The 20483-nt window shown below is 39.3% G+C and overlaps 6 protein-coding genes across 10 annotated transcripts; 2 read left to right on the top strand and 4 right to left on the bottom strand.

The window, feature by feature from the left end:
- Window positions 1-1221: 1221 nt before the first annotated feature.
- Window positions 1222-2668, bottom strand: LOC118038866 (uncharacterized). The gene has a single exon (XM_035045345.2). It carries the CDS (start codon window positions 2533-2535, stop codon window positions 1396-1398), a length of 1140 nt encoding a protein of 379 aa, XP_034901236.1. The 5' UTR covers window positions 2536-2668; the 3' UTR covers window positions 1222-1395.
- Window positions 2669-2814: 146 nt separating this feature from the next.
- Window positions 2815-4718, top strand: LOC118038867 (transcription termination factor MTERF6, chloroplastic/mitochondrial). Of its 3 annotated transcripts, none has more exons than XM_035045348.2 (3): window positions 2817-2980; window positions 3408-3508; window positions 3613-4718. In XM_035045348.2, exon 3 carries the CDS (start codon window positions 3618-3620, stop codon window positions 4617-4619), a length of 1002 nt encoding a protein of 333 aa, XP_034901239.1. In that variant the 5' UTR covers window positions 2817-2980; window positions 3408-3508; window positions 3613-3617; the 3' UTR covers window positions 4620-4718. The 3 variants fall into 3 exon arrangements, with proteins under 3 accessions (XP_034901237.1, XP_034901239.1, XP_034901238.1); XM_035045347.2 differs by having other exon boundaries at window positions 2818-2980; window positions 3408-3503; XM_035045346.2 differs by lacking the exon at window positions 3408-3508 and having other exon boundaries at window positions 2815-2980.
- A 121-nt stretch (window positions 4719-4839) lies between these two features.
- LOC118038865 (probable L-type lectin-domain containing receptor kinase S.5) lies at window positions 4840-8083 on the bottom strand. Its single transcript, XM_035045344.2, has 2 exons — window positions 6438-8083; window positions 4840-5951 (listed from the first exon to the last, which is right to left on the bottom strand). The coding sequence occupies exons 1-2, from the start codon at window positions 7729-7731 to the stop codon at window positions 5128-5130; spliced, it is 2118 nt and encodes a 705-aa protein (XP_034901235.1). The 5' UTR covers window positions 7732-8083; the 3' UTR covers window positions 4840-5127.
- Window positions 8084-10088: 2005 nt separating this feature from the next.
- On the bottom strand, window positions 10089-10829 carry LOC118038736 (protein VACUOLELESS GAMETOPHYTES). Its single transcript, XM_035045150.1, has one exon. The coding sequence runs from the start codon at window positions 10827-10829 to the stop codon at window positions 10089-10091; it is 741 nt and encodes a 246-aa protein (XP_034901041.1).
- Window positions 10830-13009: 2180 nt separating this feature from the next.
- Window positions 13010-16203, top strand: LOC118038871 (protein FAR1-RELATED SEQUENCE 9). 3 transcript variants are annotated; one of them, XM_035045354.2, is made up of 3 exons: window positions 13010-13238; window positions 13554-15044; window positions 15711-16203. In XM_035045354.2, exons 2-3 carry the CDS (start codon window positions 13554-13556, stop codon window positions 15876-15878), a joined length of 1659 nt encoding a protein of 552 aa, XP_034901245.1. In that variant the 5' UTR covers window positions 13010-13238; the 3' UTR covers window positions 15879-16203. The 3 variants fall into 3 exon arrangements, with proteins under 3 accessions (XP_034901245.1, XP_034901243.1, XP_034901244.1); XM_035045352.2 differs by having other exon boundaries at window positions 13551-15044; XM_035045353.2 differs by having other exon boundaries at window positions 13507-15044.
- A 48-nt stretch (window positions 16204-16251) lies between these two features.
- Window positions 16252-20217, bottom strand: LOC118038870 (protein FAR1-RELATED SEQUENCE 5). The gene is made up of 2 exons (XM_035045351.2): window positions 17759-20217; window positions 16252-16673 (listed from the first exon to the last, which is right to left on the bottom strand). The coding sequence occupies exons 1-2, from the start codon at window positions 19952-19954 to the stop codon at window positions 16500-16502; spliced, it is 2370 nt and encodes a 789-aa protein (XP_034901242.1). The 5' UTR covers window positions 19955-20217; the 3' UTR covers window positions 16252-16499.
- Between the last annotated feature and the right edge of the window lie 266 nt (window positions 20218-20483).

Here is a 20483-nt window from a genome sequence, read left to right as displayed (position 1 = left end):
TGAAGTCCAAATCTCATCCTCACCTGCAGGCTCTGCAACTCTATGCTTCTGCACATCCAAGCATGAATCATCTTGGCGCTCAATGCTTCTTCTGTGATGCATAAATCACTCTCGTTGCAATCGACCTTGTATCCAACACATTCCCATTTTAGAGTCTCGCAACTCCAGCCTTTTGGTGCATGTACACAGCCCTCGGGACCCATCTTCTCTGAAACTCCATGCTTTCGTCTATTCAAACTCTTTTTTTTTTTTTCTCACCATAGCACTTGCAAGTTCTGTTGGGATTGCTGCAATCCACCCCCAAAGGAACACACTAACAATAAGAAGTCTTGCAAGATGATCTTTTGCATGGACAGCCTTCAGGATCCGCTCCAGTATACTCCTGTCTTTTCACCTTACCTCTGCAGAGTAACGAGTTAGGAGGTATCGGAATAGGTATCGTCTTTTGCATGTACACTCATTTGGTTTCTCGACTTTGTCGTTCAACAAATTTATATCATGAATCCATACCACATGGTCAAAATTTATGGCTTACTGCAAGTTCATGAACTAATATTACCCGCCCCAAAGTACAAGCCAGTATTAATCACAAATTCATAATGCCTTAAATATCTTTCACGTTACAAATGCAATATATTGCAAGTGCATATTGTTTGAAGATGGTAATTCTACATGTAGCATTCCACAAAGCAGAGATTTGAAGCTATTTGTTAGAGATTTGAAATTCAGTAGCGGAGGTGGTGATAAAATTAAACCTTTAATTGATGTGATTCCACTATACGAGTGAGTCATTCCCCGAGTGATTTGAGCGAGGATACTCGTTACTTATCCATGTAATTCTGAAATTGCAATAAAATTCTTAGATTTCTTTTCTTTCTGTCTTGTTAATCTTTTTCTGTACAAATTTTGAGATTGCTTTGTTTGCAAGTGATTATCACAAGTACAGAACGCATTAGATATGCTATAAATTAAAAATATATATATATATATATATATTATCTTACTAGTTGAGATTAGATCAAGAAAATATAAAATATTATAATATAATCATATAAAGTTGTATTTTTCACTCTTATAATAAAAAATAATAATTTAAAGTAGTAAGCCATATCGATTAAAAAACAAAATTAAATATCAAGTAAAAAAATAGATTGACAGATCAAAACATAAATAAGTTATAAAAAAAAATCCTTCCGAAAAAGAAAAACTTCGAGCAGATACTAGCCTTAATGCCTTGGGCGCTCGCCTAGGCTTCACTTCATTGAAATCCAACGCTTGAGGCTAATAAAGGTGTTGTGCCTCGCCTGAAACGCCTAGGCGAGAGCCAAAAATACAGAGTAGAGGAAGACAATTAAAAAAGAAAACTTACAAAGCATTATCCTAGCACAAGAAAAGTCAAAAAGGTTTGTGTGAAGGTTTCTTCCCAAAAATAGCATCCCAAACAGAGGAAGAAAGTGGTTTGTTTTTGTCCAAAAAGTCTCTAACGGCTTTGTCATGAACATGGAATCCCTTTTGGCGCAATGTTCCAATAACAGTCCTGGCTTCTTCGACTCCCTTTTCCCTACACAAGCCATCAATCAATCCAACAAAGGTGGTAACATTGGGAGAGTGACCAAGCTCCAGCATTTCAAAACAGAAGTCGATAGCATCGTCAAAGAGGTTACATTTAGAGAGTCCCTGGATCAATACAGCGTAGCTGAAAGCATTAGGAGTGATGCCATTGGACTGCATTTTCCTGAAAATCCTCTTGGCATCATCCAACTTGTGGGCTTTGCAAAAGCCATCAACAACAGCAGTGTAAATAACAACTTCAGGGATGGTGCCTTTCTCGCGCATTGTGCCAAAGAGTTTCAAGGCTTCCTGAACAAGGCCATCTTTGCAAAGGCCATCAAGCATGGCGACAGCATTGGGGATGAGCCCAGTTTCCTTCATCTTGTTGAAGATTTGTTCAGCATCCTGTGAGGGCTCGGAAGTGGAGGCGCTGCTTCCTTGTTCATTTTTGGGAGGAGGAGGAGCAGCAGCCTTAGTATCAGCAGCGGCAGCATCCTTGTTGACGTTGTTGTTATGTTCAGGATGAAGCTTGAATTTATCGAGAAAAGCATCATCAGAGATACGATTAAAATCATGAGTTTGGGTCTGGGGCTGAAGATTAAAAGGAGAGGTTGTTGAGGGAGGGTGAGATGGTTGAGGGCGGGCGGGTCTGTTAGTGTTCTTGTTAAAGTTAGGTCCTCTTCCTCCTCTATTGCTAGAGCTATGATCACTGTTAAGGTTAGGTCCTCCCCCTCCTCTATTGCTAGAGCTATGATTACTGCTAAGGTTAGGTCTCTCACCTCTTAAAGGCCTATTCGGTATGGGATCCGGAGGGGTCTGGTTCTGCAATCTCCTCTCTTTTTCATCATCGAAATCGAAACCAGCACCAGCAGTTGATCCTTTAATGGAGCTGCTGAAACGACGCAGTATTTGTGACAGAGAGATGTGTGAGTGAGAATGTAGCTTCAAGACTCGAAATTGAGATGATGATGATGATGATGCCATTTCCTGGATGGATTGATTGATTCGATTTGATTCGAGAAAGACAGAGAGAGAAGGGGGTTTTAATTTTAGTTTTAGGGTTTTTGACAACGAACATTACAAAACGAACCAGATAAGAGGCGAGGAGGTGAAATTGCTATTTCCATAGGAATTGCAAGGGCTATTGCTTTCCTAATCCTAATCCTTGGGCTGGGCCTGGATGGGCTGGTATGGGCCGGTCTGGGCCGGTTCTGCTACTAGCAGAGTAGTAGTAGCGGACTACAGGTTGGCTGGAATAGAAATACGAGCTAGTACTGTTCCAGAAACAGTCGCAGAAGAAGAAGATAAGGCAAGTGCAAGCTCCGGAATTAATATTTTTTAAGGGAAATCAAAAGCTGCGCAGCGCTTCTCCCCTCCCCTCACACACTCACAGTTTGAGTGATAAACTTGCTCATGTCATGCTTTCAAGGTCAGGCCACTCTCTCGTCTTCATCTTCATATTATTTTCTTTTCTTTTTATTTGATTTATTATTCAGATGTAGTGCTGCTTAATGGAATTGGAATGGGAATTCGTTATATTACTTATTTCATCATCCTTGGCTTAAATTCTCTTAAGTTATTGCGGTGTTCGTCGACAGTCAGAGAGCTGTCTGACACCATCCATTTCTTATAAATTACTTGGGTTCTTTCCTCTTAAAACATCGCTTATTTGCCTTCTCTTTGTTTCAATTCAACTGCAATCTACCGGTTATAAACTAAATAACGTAAAGTAATCGTAAAACCACACACCCAAAAGGATAATCGATACATACACCATTCTCATATCAGATGCTTTAAACTTTTAGTAATTGCTATTACTTACCATGTTTGTTGCATTGCAATGCTAAAACTACCAGCCTCGGCGAGGCCAGCACAATCCAGGCTCTTCAGTTAATCTTCAACCCCCGCACGGCCTTCCACACTGCACCATTCGAGTCCTTTGCTCATCTCTCGTAACGTTCTCTTCATCCCTTGATATTCTAATTCATTTCCCCTTCTCTCTGTTTTCTCGCCCCTATACTATACTTTTATAATAATTACAGTCGCCTCTTTTCTTCTCAGCCGATATGGAAATGGTCACAGCTCAAAATGGTAATAGCAGCCTCCTCTGGTTCTTCAGGGATAGAGGTTTTGATGACAGCACCATCCATGAAATGTTCCGAAAGTGCAAGCGCCTGCAAGACACCCAGAGGGATAGGGCATCTGAAAACTGGGCTTACCTGAAAACCATTGGCATCCAAGAGAGAAAGCTCCCTTCAATTATTTCAAAGTGTCCCAAAATACTTACTCTTGGTCTCAATGAGAAGCTCATCCCCATGGTTGAGTGTCTGGCTACCCTCGGTTCTAAACCTGGTGAAGTTGCTTCCGCCATCACCAAGTTCCCTCACATACTGTCTCATAGTGTTGAAGAGAAGCTCTGCCCCCTTTTGGCATTCTTTCAGGCAATAGGAGTCCCTGAAAAGCAACTCGGCAGGATTTTATTGCTCAACCCTAGGCTCGTCAGCTACAGCATTGATTCCAAGCTCAAAGAAATTGTTGATTTTCTCGCTTCTCTTGGCCTTACCAAAGATGGGATGATTGGTAAAGTCTTGGTGAAACACCCCTTTATAACAGGTTATAGCGTTGAAAAGAGGCTACGCCCCACTTCAGAGTTTCTCAAGTCAGTTGGACTGACAGAGCTGGATCTTCGAACAGTGGTCATGAACTTCCCTGAAGTTCTTTGTAGAGATGTCAACAAGATTCTGAAACCCAATTTTGCATATCTAAGGAGATGTGGATTTAATGATAGACAAGTAGCAGCTTTGGTGACTGGTTATCCCCCTATTTTGATCAAGAGTGTCAAGAATTCACTGGAACCTCGTATCAAGTTCTTGGTGGAAGTAATGGGAAGGCAAATAGATGAAGTTGTTGATTACCCCAACTTCTTTCAGCATGGTTTGAAGAAGACCTTGGAGTCAAGGCACAAACTTTTGAAACAGAGGAAACTAGATTGTAGCTTGAGCGATATGCTAGGTTGTAATCAAAAGAAGTTCCTGATGAAGTATGCCTTGCTTCAAGGATCTGCCTGAGATGTTTGTTTGTTATTGCACTCTAGGTGAACTTCATCTTTAGACCGAATTCAACTCTTACGAGGATGCAGATCAATGGGAACTCGATTTATTTTTCCATTCGTTTGAAATTTTCTAAAACGGGACGTATATTTGTTAATGATCTGATCCTGCATTATCAATGCTAATCAATTCTGGCCCATCGATAAAAAGATGCTTGCTAACTGATATGGACGTGATGTACTGCAATCTTATTGTTTTCTTTACAATAATGTTTGAAATGGCGGCTATTTAACTACGACAAACAACAGTTCCTGGAAATCAGGCACGTGATTACAGTGTTTTGATCGAGTGCAGTAATGTAAGACGCAAAAATTACAAAAACTAGATCTCAGAAGTATGATCTCTGGAAATGCAGAAAAAATAGCTAGACACAAAAACAATGCCACTGGAAAAACTAGGACGGCGTGCTACCTTAAGCAGAAACTTTGTAGCTTTCCCAAGAATACGGAAGCTCAGAGATTAGGATCTAAACTTGGAGACTTGACGAGGTCCTCCGCAATTTGATTACACTTTGTGTTCTGGCGTAACTTCGAGAAGATGATGTCGTGCTGGAGAGTGAACCAGTTGTGCTGTCAGTGGTGCTCATGCTAGGCCAAGTGAAGGCAGGCTTGAACGGAGGTACGTGAGGCGGTGGCAAAGTTCCTGATACGATCTGGATTATGGTCTCTGTTTTAGGCCTTTCACTGTCGATAGGATGAGAACAAGCCAATCCCAGAAGTAAAAGTCTATTAGCCTCGTCGTGCACAAAATTGTTACCGAGGTTTTCATCTACAGCTTCTAGTATGCGTCCATCACGATGTAAGGTCCAGACCCAATCAACCATAGAATAAAGATGCTGGTTGTGACGGATCTTTGTCCCTGGACCTTTACCACACACAACCTCAAGAACCACCACTCCAAAACCAAACACGTCAGATTCAGGGGTAGCCCTGCCCGTGTGGAAACATTCTGGAGCAACATAACCCATGGTACCTGGAACTCCACCTAGCCCAAGTTCATTATATGAATTCTTCTCATTTTCCAAGGCTCGAGCAAGGCCAAAGTCACCTAGGCGGGAATTAAAGTCTGCATCAAGTAGGATATTGCTGGTTTTGAGGTCTCTGTGGACAACTTTCTTGTCATACTCATTGTGCAGGTAATGTAATGCCGATGCAACCCCTACAAGTATCCTGTAGCGACGGTTCCAATTTAGAGTGTCCTGCTCTGGACCCTTCTGTAGGTGTTTCTCCAGGCTTCCATTTGGCATAAAATCATATACTAATAGAAGCTTCCCTTTCTCATAGCACCACCCTGAACAAAGACACAGGTTATAAAGTCGTTCTTGCTGTAGCTTGTTTTCTAAAGAATGACAGATGTGCTGCTAATTGCATGCTAATGCTAAACAAGATGAGATACAACATTAATTTAAAATCAGAGGACAAGTTCATTGCCTTGCCTTGCCTGTGAAATATTAATGGCAGCGATATATCTTTCCTTTCATGCTCTACTATGTCAGGATAACACTTAACCAATTCTTATTTTTCTAAACCTAGTATATGTGTAGTACTGTGTGACCTATGAACAGAAGAAAGTTAAGAAAAAAAAGGAAATTTGAAGCAAGGAATTGCAAGAGGGAAGCATGTGGGTTGACTATGCGATCGAAATATCTGGTGGTCTATTCAAATTAAATGATTCATATAGCCAAGTGCTTATCCAATGAACGAGATCATGGACTTAAATTTTATGCAAAATGATTAGACAAAAGAAGGAATAAGAACCAAAATATTCGATAATTACCCACTAAGCGGACGAGGTTTTTGTGGCGAAGATGATGAATGATGGTTAGCTCGGCCAAGAAATCATCTTTGCTTTTTATGCTGTCTCTGGAGAATTTCTTGACAGCAATTTCAGTAGTTGTAGTTGTAGTAGTACCACCATCATCAGCCTTATCATTGAGGAGTAGGACGCCTTTATAAACGATCCCAAATCCTCCTTCCCCGAGCTTCATACTTTCATGGAAATTGCTGGTAGCCTTCTTCAACTCCTTGTACTTGAACTCTCTTGGCATCCCAGGCAACCATTTCAAGATGTAAGAACCAAACTCTGTGGCCTCCTCTAGACTTGCTTTTGATCTCTTTCTCCTCACAAAAACAACTCCACATACCACAAATATAAAGATTATCATCACTACTGAGACACAAACCCCAGCACCAATCTTCCACCATTTCTCATCATTTTCGTCATCGGGTTGATTATTTATCTGTAAGCTCCATTTCAGCACACAGTTTAATTCAATCTGTGGATCACCAGTGGAAGCGGCAAAACCAAAGTAGGACTCTTGTTTCAGGTACTCTTTGAGGTCTATGGTCTCGTTCAAAAGAGGCTCTCCAGGCTTTTGATTTCCTTCTTTCACCATGTACACCTGCATCAATTTGGAGGTGCCGTTATAATCAACCCAAACAGTGTAGTTAACTCCTGGTGGATCAGGAGAGAGTATGATGTTATATTTGTCTAGAGGGATGGCATTTTTTGACCGAATGGAGTTGATATTGAACCCGATATGGTTATGATCTGGATCTTCGATGTCATCTTGCTTTTCCGTGTCGAACTCTATAGCCACAAAGTGGTTTGCAGTGCTACCATCAGTGGAGGCATTGGTCAGGCCTAGATATTGCCCGTAACTTGCTTCGGGTATGCTAGCATTTGGAGCAATAAGAAAAGCCAGGCCATTACCAGCCTCCCAATCACTTGCTCTGTAAATGTTAATGACAAAGGTGGTGTTGAAGGAGGCTAATCTGTACCCGTCCCCACCATCACCGATCCAGAACCTGAAAGGTTTATGATACATGATGCGGCCAGATGCATTTTTTTGTTTCCAACTATGAGCATCATTGGGGGTCTCAGGAGTAAGTTGTAGAGCTTCAAGATAGATGGATGAATTGCCTCTGAAACTCAGGAGCTTCTCATGATCATCATCAACAAATCTCTCAAAAGTGAATGATGACATGTTGTCTGTGAAAGCTAGATGTGCAAGGTTGAATAACATAATAATGAGGAGAGCGATGATCGAATATGGATTTTGGGCAGCCATTTGTTGTAGCAAGCTGTACGTACGATTGATTAGAAAGAAAGACGGGGATGATATATAGAAACCAGTTTGGAAATGAATATGGAGAAATCAGAGGGAGATTACAACAGGGGACGCGTGATTGCTTCTTGTCGTTAAGGTCTGCCCGTGTTGACGGTCATCACTTTGAAATGGGGAGATCCTCGATTGCCCAAATAAAGCATTAGCTCTCCAAGAAAGATTTTATCGGTCCCCATGTATACATTTCCTTCTTTTGTTTGTTGTCCAATTAAGGAATATTGGGATGATCCCGTTTGACCGTCGAGCAGCAGTTGAAGTTTCAGAGGTGAAGCACCTTGGCATGTAGTTAAGAGTCAACAATTTCATGCCTGCAGAGAGGAGGAGAAACATCGCATCCTGTCATCCTGTTCATTTCATTGAAGTTTCTCTGCAGGGCATGCCACTAGGCACTAGCTACGCGGAAGGTCCTCGCTAAGATCTTGAAGAAGGAATCCCGTTTGACTTTTGCTCTCCATGATAATGCATACAAGGCATGCAAAAACCACGATCACCCTCGCAATAACCTTCCAGACAAGAGGAAAGGATATTTTATTTTAATTATTTGGACCGTAGCGCATCCATTTGCGTGTGTGTTTACATTATGTAGGTATACATTATCTGCGTGAAATTTCCATTCCTCAATGGCGTCTTGAAAAGCATGTGCTACGAGGCTGCAGAAAGATTGGGTGCGTTTTTCATTTGCGGATAACGGTAAGAAAAACACTTTAAAATTTAAGTAAATATAGTATTTATTTAGATGAGGGGTGAGAATAAATATTCTATAAACTTATATATTTTTTAAATTATATATATATATATATATATAGAGAGAGAGAGAGAGAGAGAGAGATGTATACATAAGGGCAAAGGAGTGAAAGAGGCTGTGCAGGTATTGTGCTGTAGCTTGAGTAAAAGAAAAATAGACTATAAGAAATTCAATAACCCACCACCTTGATTTTTAGTAATCGGTCAGAGACAATCACATAAACTTTTCAATAACCCAAAACTCAATAAAAAAAAACCACATAAATTCTAAACACAAATAACTGGTTAGTCATGAGACAATCAGATTCGCATACCTTTGTAAATTAAAGTTTTAGCTATAGCATAATGTGAGACTAATAGAGGGCTAATCAAATCAGTAATTAACATCGAGGTTGAACTACTGAAGTTTTCATTTTGATTCTATTTGCAGTTCAATAGATATATATGATGCAACTTATTTTTTAAAGTATGGTTCAAGAAGAATCTTCTAACTCTATACGTGAAAAGTTGATGATTGTTTGACTATAATGAAATCTTTTAAATTTATATTCATTTATATTTGATGCATAAAATAATAAGAATTGTTGATTTATTTTGTTGAGTTTTACAACAAAAATCTCTTAGATATTTTATATACAATGAATCTTATATCAACTACTAAAGCATTGCTTTGAACTTTGAGAGATATCAAATTTGATCTTGTCTTTGCACATGTGTAATATGTTTGCACACAATATGAGATTGACATACCACATATAAATACTTCATATGAAAAGGCTATAGTTTGTTCATGTTAGCAACAAAAATCAATGATAGTTTACCAATATTATTATTATAATATATTTAACTCAATAATAGAATTTTCAGTTGGAAGAATTAAATTTTAGATTTAGTGATAGGATAGTACAACTCTTGCATTTAGTTCTACTTTAAAACCTAAAAACAACTTTAAATCATTTAAAGTTGAAATTATTTACAAGTTTGCTAAGAAATTTTATCCTGAATATTTTAATAAATAAGAGATGTATATATGATTTGAGATCTCAACTAGAATATTATTAGATCGATGTGATTCATCATAAAAATTTTCATAATATATTTATCATGTTTTTTTTAATTTTATGTATTTTAAATTTTATTTTATCTATTTGGATTGAAACTTTATTGTTAACTTGGTATATATATATATATACACACACACTAATTAATAATTGATCTTGAAAAACAATTTATATGTATTTACTTTATAGCCCAGAGTAGAAAAAATTTCTGGCCTTGTGCATACATTATATAGATTTAGATTTATAATGGATATACTTTTCAAGGAGAAGGGGGGAAGGAAATTTCAAATTTCACACAGAAAGTGTATATATATCACACAGTACAGACAGGTAATTAAGGGTAACAAACCAAACACACGAGAACTAATTATGAGTATTAGCAAAGAACAGTGTTTAACATATTGGAGTACTGTAAACTAGACAGTATTCATGAGCATAGTTTCGTGTATATATAAATATTGGTCTCCTTTTTTTGCTCAGCCATATATGCTTGAATTACTTGGATATGAAACCCCCAACGACGGCAGCGATTATAGCTGTAGGATCTCCCAGGATAGCTGAGACAATAAGGCGAATGGCACCACCAGCCATCTGACAGCACTTCTTAACCTTTCCACCTGTAGCTCCGCCATGATGGTTTGCCAGTATCACCTTGAGGCTTGGGATCCTAGTCTGTATCTCTCTGACCTTGTTCTGATCCACCTTGAGATACATGGCTTCCCAGCTCTCCACCAGCAACTCCTTGACACATGACAGATGAAGATTATACGTTTTGCAGCGAGACCTGTAAGACCACCCTGGTCCCTTGCCCCCGCATCGATGACATGCCCCGGAGAGCTTGAGACACAGGTAAAGATTGTGCTCGCCATCGTCTAGAACTTGAGGGAGGTTTGCACAACAAGGATGGAGGTCAAATCCACATCGCTTGCAGTGGTAGACAAAGCCTTGAACTTCATTTCTACATGCATCGCAAACCCTCTTCTCCTCACCTGGAGGGTGAAGTAGAAATTCGAAAACGCATTCTCTGTAAAAGGAATTGTTGATGATAGGAGGCGCCACAGCACATACCTTGTGCAGGTCAAATTGATCATTACAACATCTCTGGCGGCAACTGTATTTGAGACCAATGCCAGCTTCCTTGCAACCATCACAAGTGAATGGGATTTCTGTGTATTCAAGTTTTAGCTTGTGTTGTGGGTGGATGGGATGGCTGATTTCTCTGTCACTAATCTTCATTGTTTCCTTTAACTAATTTCATCCCCTCTTCTTGACCTTTTCTGTAAAGAAGGAAGTGGTGATTGTCTATATATATGTGTGTGCGTGTGTGTGTGTGTGTGTGTGTGTGTGTGTTAGAAGGCTATATACAGGCTGCTTCTTTAAACTTTTTTAAAAGATGAAATAAGGGAATAATATTTCAACAGTCTAATTGAAATCTAGATAGATCACAGGTTGATACTTTGCTTAAGTTCCACAAGTAGAGAATAACTTGGGTGTGGTAGTTTATACAACAAAATATATAAGCTCACGGCGAGGAGCTGGCCGGAATTATATATATATATGAAATATTAGACCGATATTAATAAATAAATGCATACATGTTTAGTTAATTATGTTTTAATATTATTATATCAATCACACTTTCTTTTCTTGATGCATGGTTTTATATATAATGATTTAAAGACTACTTTCAAATTAATTAAATGAAATCCTATAGCTAGAAAGATTTTAGGATGTTGCTAATTAATTAAACAGCAGAACATTTATTAAAACTAAAAAAACTAAATCTACCAAGAAAATTATAGTTCATCAAAACTCAAAACACAGATGAAATCGCCCCCTGATCATTTTTTTCCCTTCTTCTTCTTCTCTCCCTCAGAACATTTATTTTTTATGTCAAGAAAAGAATCTGGCCGGCCCGCCGCGGAGAGTACGCCAGAAATCTAGTGGGTGTAGATTTTCCGTGCAGTACCAAATGAGGAGGTTGTCCGAAAGATTCAGGCGACACCCAAGTACGTACACCTGCAGATTATATTCTAAAGAAAATCTATGCTGTCCTCATTGATAAGATAAAGCGATGCAGGCAGGCTGATAAATACAGGAAAAGCGTGAGTTCTCTGTAGCTTCTCCTCTTTTCGAGGGTCCCCTGGCCTTTACCTTAGCCTTCACACCTTGCTAATTCAAATATTGCATTTCATGACGTCAAAGATTAGCAGTTGAGTTACGTAGGCCACAGTGCCATGGCGCCAGTAATTTCCTCCCCAGTTCTGAATTCCATCGAGACTCTGCAGGTACTTCATGGGAAAGAATATTAATTTATATATATATATATATATATATATATATATGCACAAATTAAGGTACGTAGGCAGGATTTCGGCTTCAGCTTTTCGTTTTGATTTCTTCTTTTGACCCTTGAATGTTGCTGCTTTCTGAAGACGAGACAGGAAAAGCAAATAATTAAATTAAACAATCGTGAGGAGGAAGACAGATCAAGCATCGTGATGACTACTGATCATCGATCCAGGCCTGGCTATGTAGATTGCTTTCCCTCACACACTGTGGAGCATCAGCAAGCATGCATGTAAATTTTAAGTGTTGATTTTGGTGGCAAGTCGCTCGATCGCTGCCTGTTTAAAGGGGAGGACTGCGCTGTGTAACAAAGCAGACAAGGCAAAGGAAATTGTGAAAAATTAACAAAACATGTTGTTCTTTGTTTATGGGCTAATGATATTTCGACTCTTTTTTATTTATTTAAATGTAACAAAGTGTTTTTTATTTGTATTTATTAACAGATTAATTGTAAAAGGAAAAAAATTAATTATTTTCACAAAATTAACAATATTAAACACAAATTCGTTATGCAACAAGTTTGATTTTCTTTTCTATGATTTGCACATATTGTAATTTATTAATAAATTATTTGATCTCATTTATCAAAATGTGTATCCATACCAAACATCATCAAAAATCCTGAATCTTCTTTAGTTATTTTATTCTTTTTAATTTTCTTTCCTAGTTAATTAATTACGTCTTTTATTGATTATTTAATTTAAATAATATTAAACTATTTTATTATTTTAATTGTAGTTATTTTGGTCAAATATAGTAGATCTTGAAATTAATACATTAATAAATTCTTAAAATCACAAATACTCAAATAAAGAAATAAAAATATAAGTTCATGGATGGAAGCAAAATAAAACTCAACACAAAAAAGATTAAATGTTTTAATTAATTAAATTAGGATAAGTGGAAGAGCCATTTCTAGGATTCCAGCACAAACCCAGGCCTAAAGTTAGAGTTAACTTACCAGGCTTCCATTAGAGGTACCTCTGAGCTAGCCTAGCTATAATATTTTGCAAGCCCAAGCTTGACATGGGCAAAAGTAACCAAGCAAGCATCTATAGTGTGGACAGACAGCGAGAAACGTTGCCAAGCCCATCCTCCTATTAGCAACGACTGCGAGTCTGCGCTGCAAGAAACAGGAAGAGAAGTGAGGTGTGGTGTGATGAGAGCTCCTCCTGCGTTTGCCTTTGAATTTGCAGTCCAACACTAAGCAAGAAAGTGAAGTGAAGAAGGAAAAAACGAAAAAGGACGCTTCGATTTCAGTTTCTGTTTCCAATTCTCAAACCCTCCCCTGGCCAGGTTAGCTAGCTCTCTCTGCCTATGCCCACCCTATGAATTCTTTGTTTTTATAACTTATTATTTGTTCGTTTATTAAAGAATGGAAAGGAATGGTCTTGTTGTTAATTTTGTAGTCCCAATTCTTTTGTCTGAAACTGGCCTGTAAGAAATGCTATGTTAGGTTTTCAATTCATTCTCTCTCTTTTTTTGTTATTATTATTGCTGCTGCTGCTGCTGCTGCTGCTGCTGTGTTGTTGTTATTCTTTACCGCCTACAACCACAACAACAGCCACATCCACTGTGATTTATCGATTTTTTCTTCTACTTGGTTAGAAGATGAGTGGTGGCAGACCCAGGTCCCTCGGGGGTGGGGGTCAGCATCATGTCTTGGATTATTTAAAAAGAATGCAATCTGAGAATCCTGCTTTCTTTTATGCAACTCAACCCGACACCGATCACTCACCTGGAGGAGCAACCATATTCTGGGCTGATGCCACTGCCAGGATGAATTACAATTACTTTGGAGATACTCTTGTTTTCGATACTTCATACAGGACACACCGTTACAGGGTCCCGTTTGCCTCTTTCACGGGAATCAATCACCATGGCCAGCCTGTCTTGTTCGGCTGTGCTCTTATTCTCAATGACTCTGAGTCGTCTTTCATTTGGCTTTTCCAAACTTGGCTTCGCGCTATGTCCGGTAAACAGCCTCTCTCTATCACAACTGATCCAGATCGCTTCATTCAGACTGCTGTATCACAAATTCTTCCTGAGACTCGCCATCGGTATTCTAAGCAGGGCATACTAAGAGAAACCCAAGAAAAACTGGCTCATATTTATCGCTCTCATCCCATGTTTGAAACTGAATTTAAGAAGTGCATTAATGAGACTGAGACAATTGATGAGTTTGAATCATCTTGGCAATCCCTTCTGCAAAGATACTATGTCATGGACAATGAATGGCTTCAGTCGATGTACAATGCTCGACAGCAATGGGTCACGGTTTATTTGCGAGACACTTTTTTTGGAGAGCTGTCAGTAACTGATGGAAGTGGAGGTTTAAACTCGTTCTTTGATGGATATGTGAGTGCATCAACCACCATACAAATGCTGATCAAACAATACGAAAAGGCTTTAGCAAGTTGGCATGAAAAGGAACTAAAAGCAGACTATGACACTACTAACACTACACCAGTTCTAAAGACACCTTCTCCTATGGAAAAACAAGCTGCTGGCCTCTACACTAGAAGAATATTCATGAAATTCCAAGATGAATTAGTTGAGACCCTTGCTAATCCTGCAACGAAAATTGACGATTCAGGAACCATCACCACCTATCATGTGGCTAAGTTTGGGGAAGAGCACAAAGCACACACTGTTTGTTTCAATTCTGTTGAGATGAAAGCTACTTGCAGCTGCCAGATGTTTGAATATTCTGGGATCATTTGTCGGCACATATTAGCAGTTTTTAGAGCAAAAAATGTCCTCACACTTCCATCTCAATATGTATTGAAACGATGGACAACTAATGCCAAAAGCAGAGCTGTATTAGATGAAGGCGCTTCTGAATTGCCGAACGATTCTCGCGAGTCTTTAACTGTTCGCTATAACAACTTGCGCCAGGAAGCCATCAAATATGTTGAAGAAGGGGCAAAATCTATTCACATTTATAATGTGGCGATGGATGCTTTACAAGAAGCTGCTAAGAAAGTTTCTGATGTGAAGAATCAAGGCTCTGGAGGCACACAAGGTGGAACTCTGACAAATGGAAGTAGTCAAGAGCTTCATGTTGCTGAAGATAATACATCGGCAACATGTCAGTCTGTGGTTAGTTTCTTCCTGCTTGTAACTTGATATGGTTAAGCTTTCTTTCAGCCTATACGACCAGTTAATTGCATCCCTTAGTAACATTTGGGCTACATTTAATTTTAGCTAAACCCTAAAATATTTCACCTGTTGACTTTAGGAAGAAACAAAGTACAAAATAAATAGTTTAGAAGTCAAAGTACTGCCTTTATTGAAGGGTGGCTAATGTTATATTGCCTTTCCTTCTTTAATAACTGAAAAGTTAGAAGCTTCTGCTTAGTTAAAAGACAGTTTATGCATATTGTTTCTGAATCCACTGACAATTTATTGCAATCAGTGTATGCCTGGAAATGAGGAATGAGGAAAATTGAAAAATATTGCATCCTTGATCTTTCTTTTCTTTTTCCTTATTTGCCTTCCCACGATATGGTAATTTTGTTATTTTGTCGGTAAATGATCTGCTTGGTAACTGCAGTATGTCATACTCTACTTATTATCATTATCTATGTGTCAAACTCATCTTAAGGAGTGTTGCTTTTAAGGCAGCATCAGCCGTGTATCGAACAACATTATGGTTGTGATCGATGCTCAAGATTGATCTGTTATTTTATTTTTTCTGTAATTGTGTATGCATTAAGCAGTATTTCCATTTAGTATTTGTTCTAATTTATTGTTCTCCTTGCCCAGGATGAGAAGCAAAAGAAAATCCGTGAATTGACTGCTGAGTTGGAGGGTACCAACCAACGCTGTGAAGTGTACCGAGCAAACTTGCTAGCTGTTTTAAAAGATATGGAAGAACAGAAGTTAAAGCTTTCGGTGAAGGTGCAGAACGCAAGGCTGAGTTTGAAAGAATGAACATAGCGTGCAAGGTTAAATTTTATGTGTCTGTTTTTTTCGACCTCTGTATCAAACTACCAAATCCCAGGTCTTTACACATCCCAGGTCTTTACACCGATACCGCGACGGCGGACCACAGGGCATTGTGTTATAGGTGGTAGTCAGTAGGAGGGTTTTCTCCGCCGTTACATTTTGTAGTTTAGAATGTACGAGCTCTTTAGGTTGTGCTATGATCTCGTTGACGAGGTGTATTATTTGAGTTCACTGTCAAAGACTTTCCTGCATGATCCTCAAAACACATGCTGCAAACCAAATAACTTTTATGGATACAGAGCATTACTAATCCAACGGAAATATATTACAGAACTTGTGGCCATGCATCTGCCTAAAATTCAAGAAATCATTGCTTCCTCGTATAGATCTAAAGATAATAAGTGCACTGTACAAGAGAACATAAATTCAAAGTTATTCACAATCTCTAAATTCTCTATAGCACTGAAAAGGTCAAAAAAAAAAAAAAACAACCTCATCCACAACACAGTTTAAATACTAGGACTTTCATATGATTGGGTAGGAAAAGGAAAAGGAAATGGGGAAGAAAGTACGAAAGAAACCACATGGTAAAACTCTACTGCACCTTCAGATACTGCCCTTCAGACTAATCTTCATGCTCTGTACTTTAATTGACAATTGTAGCTTATGATCCTCAATGTCTTTTAAAACTGAAAGCAGGTTAGCTCGGTAGACTTCGCACTTTCGATTTGCGTACTCCAGTTCATCTCTAAGTTCTTGGATTTTCTTGTCCATATCCTCCTGCAAAGTGGTAAACGAAAAGGAAAGTTAAAAACAGGCCAAAGAGCACCATAATACAGATACCTCTGTTGCACCGTCATATAAGAAATTAGGGCACTAACCGCCATGCAAAGGATATCGTGAGAGAACCTTCAATACATCTGAAAAACAGTATGCGTTGGTCTTGTGCTGGTCAAGAAGCCTTCTCAGTGAAAGCCAGATATACAAGGTTGTTTTTCACTCTTATCTTAAGTATTTACAAGCTCAATGTACAGTATTTCTTTTTTCAATTTTCCTCCATACTTCACGACTTCAAGTCAAACATTTTTGTAGAGTTACAAATTCTTTAACTGCGTTTTTTTCCCTTGTATTTTCCCAAACATCTACGAACAATTCCATAAAATGAAGTGATTTTATTTAGGATATCATGCGATTTAGAATTCCCTGATGCATGGATTTTATTTCATTCAGCACATCTATTCAGAATAATAACTCAATACAGGCCTTCAGGAGTACAGGATAACTTCTAGAAATTCCTTAAATTAGGATGCAATCAATTAATGGTTCTACTGAAATTCTCATATTGAATTAAATGACCATGATAAATTTCATATTGAATTAAATGACCATGATCATGTGTATGTTTTATTATTATTAACATAAAAGGCTAAAAAAGAATACCAAGGGCTCTTCAACAAACACCCCTGCCAAAAACCTCAAATAGGTGATGAATACTAGTCATGTTAACAGAGGTTTCCAAGTTTTGAGCTTGTGTGTACATGGATGGACAAAGGCCCGAGATAGACAATTCTCTAGTGATCACCATAATGAGGGTATCCTTCAATCACTAAATATATGCTGCTCACGGGAATTTTAAAATAAAAATTTTGGATTCATGGAGAAGGTGAGAAAGTTCAACATTTAGCAGAAAACCAACTTATTAAGAGAGCTAAAAGAACAGAAAATGAACGTAGAAAAATGGTGTATACAAGTAGGTCTGTGGAGAAATGAAGCAGTAGACAGTAATAAATGAAATTAATTGACATCACGTGATTGCAAGAAAATAGATGAAGCACGAAGCATGGTAAATGAAAAATGATTCTAACCTCAGACAAAGGTTGGCCAGAGATCCCCAGATGATTCCCGCTGGTATAATTAGCCCTAATTCCACTGCTTGCGGAGTCCCCTTTATTACGGCCATTGACATCACCAGCTCTCCCATCATTCTTTGTTGCTAGTGCAACTCTAGTTGTGGCCTCTTGCAGAACACCCATTGCCACATTGTAAGTTTCTAGGGACTTGGATCCTTCCTCTACAAATTTGAAGGCCTCATGGCGTAGGGTATTATACCGAACAGTATGAGATTCAAGATAGCCGGTATATACATCAGTAGGGCGTTCTTCCAATATGACATTGCTCTTAGCATTTCTTGTCCATCGTTTCAAAATGTAACGAGATGGGAGAGTAAGGACATTGGTCACTCTAAAGACCGTCAACACATGTCGGCATAGAAGACCAGAAAACTCAAACATCTGGCAGCTACAAGTCGCCTTCATCTCCAAAACATTGAATTTAACATGGTAAGCTTTATGATCTTCCCCAAACTTAGCAACTTGGTATGTAATGCTCTCCCCATCATCTTCTGATTTAGATGCCATGAAAGTTAGCGTCCCAACTAGCTCCTCTTGAAATCTCACGAACAATTTTCTAGTGTAAAGCCCGGATGCTTGTTTCTCCATTGGAGATGGGGTCTTCAAAACTGGGTTTGTGTTCATTGTATCATAATCTGCTTTAACTTCTTTCTCATTCCGACTCTCTATAGCTCTCTCATACAGCTTAAAGAAATGGTTCAGATTGGTTGAAGCATTCACGTAACCGTCAAAGTATGAGTTCATGCTATCACTTCGCTGGGTTATAGACATCTCAGCAAAAAAAGCATCCCGCAGATACACAGGGACCCACTGCCTGCGATCAGAATATATTGTTTGAAGCCACTCATGATCCCGAAGTTCATATCTATCGACAAGTGACAACCAACAGGATTCAAATTCTTCGATCAACTCGGTCAAGTTAACACATTTATGAAACTCTGACTCAAAAGTTGGATGTTTGAGTAACACATGGGACAACTTCTCCTGACATTTCTTGAATATATGCCATTTGCAAAACCGATGGCGGGTCTCAGGGAAGACCTGCATGATGGCCAATCTTATCACTGCATCATGATCAGTGGTGATCGACAGGGGATGACGGCCAGACATTGCTGTAAGCCACGTCTGAAACAGCCAAACAAATGATGCTTCAGTCTCATTCAATATGAAAGCACAGCCGAACAAAACAGGTTGTCCATGATGGTTCACTCCAGTGAAGGGCGCAAAGGGCAAGCGGTACCTGTTGGACCTGTAGGTGGTGTCAAAAGTAACAGTGTCACCAAAATAACTGTAGTTTGCCCTGGCTCTTGGATCAGCCCACAGCACGTTGCCCGTAAACTGACCGTCATCCCCCTGGAGTGCATAAAAGAAATCGGGGTTCTCACTTTGCATTTGCCTCAAATAATCCAAAAGGAGCTGGATGTCTCCTTCCATGCTTCTCTGACGATTGTTCCTCATGTAATTCCTGCAGTCGACCTCTGTAAATCCAACTTTGCTAATCCCACCATACTCCTTAATTAAGGCAGACATAATCCTACGAGGGCCCATTCCAGCAGCCTGCAACGTATCGATCAAGGTCTTAGCAGGGCCAGATATTTGCCTGTGTGAACGGAGGCAATGCACCTGATCGGGAGGGACCAACTCATGATTATGTCCCCTAACAAAACTGGAGACAACCCATTTGCCAGAATCCTGCATTTTGACAGACAAGGAAGCTTTGCAACCAACTCTAGTGATAACACGGGGGCGCTTGATCTCTCTATCCTTGGTACGCTTCTCATTCAAATTCCTAAAGCCCTCTTTGGCACACACAAATTGTCTCTGAATAATAGCTCCATCACGCCTGGAACGGCGGGAAGAGCTGACACGGGTGCTAAAGCCAACACGCCTAGCGTAGGAATTGTAGAAGGCCTTGGCAGCCTCTTCAGACTCGAATTCCATGCCCTCATAAGGTTCAAGATCCGAAAGGTCACCCTCAGGAAGGTAAATTCGAGTAGCAGAAGTGGAAGCAGAATTGTGAGAAGTGGTAAGATGATGGGGAGGAGTGGAAGGCAAATCGTCGTCAATATCGATGTCAACAGCATCATCGTCATCATCATCATCAGCTCCACTTCCTAAACCTATATCGAATTCAAGTACCTCGTTTTCCATCTCAAATTCAACTTATGTGATGAAATTAAACTCACATACACGTAAACCTAAAATAGTGTCTGTCTGCTCCACTTAAAATGAAAAGATGTGGTAAGATTAGTACATGTAAGGAAATGAGGAATAAGTGGTATAAAGGATACAACTCAACTGACCCACACTCAGAAACTGCTACAGCTACTGATAATGAGCTCCCACTTTCTTTCTCGGCGTCTTTTCTGTTCTGCTTTCGATAGGAGATTTAAGCAGTGAGGGGAGGGGGGGGGGGGTGTCCTAGGGTTTCAAGAAGAAGAAGCCCTTGGGGCTAGAACAACAGGAAAAAAGGTGGGAAGCTGTTGTATTAGCAAATTGATATGTGATAGGCAGGAAATTCTTAAGGATGTGCGTTTGGGTCAGCGTGATGATAAACTAAAATAGGAACCAAAAAGAAAACAAAGGAGAGAGGCCAAGGCAATAATTCTGGTGGTTCATCGAGGAATTAGGAAGGAGGGAGGGAGATCAGATGAAAATAACACGCTAGGGAGAGAGAGAG

Source organism: Populus alba, chromosome 4 (assembly GCF_005239225.2).
Source record: "Populus alba chromosome 4, ASM523922v2, whole genome shotgun sequence".
Classification (NCBI taxonomy): Eukaryota; Viridiplantae; Streptophyta; class Magnoliopsida; order Malpighiales; family Salicaceae; genus Populus; species Populus alba.
Note: the sequence above shows the minus strand (reverse complement) of the source record. Positions and strands in the feature narration are given on the sequence as shown.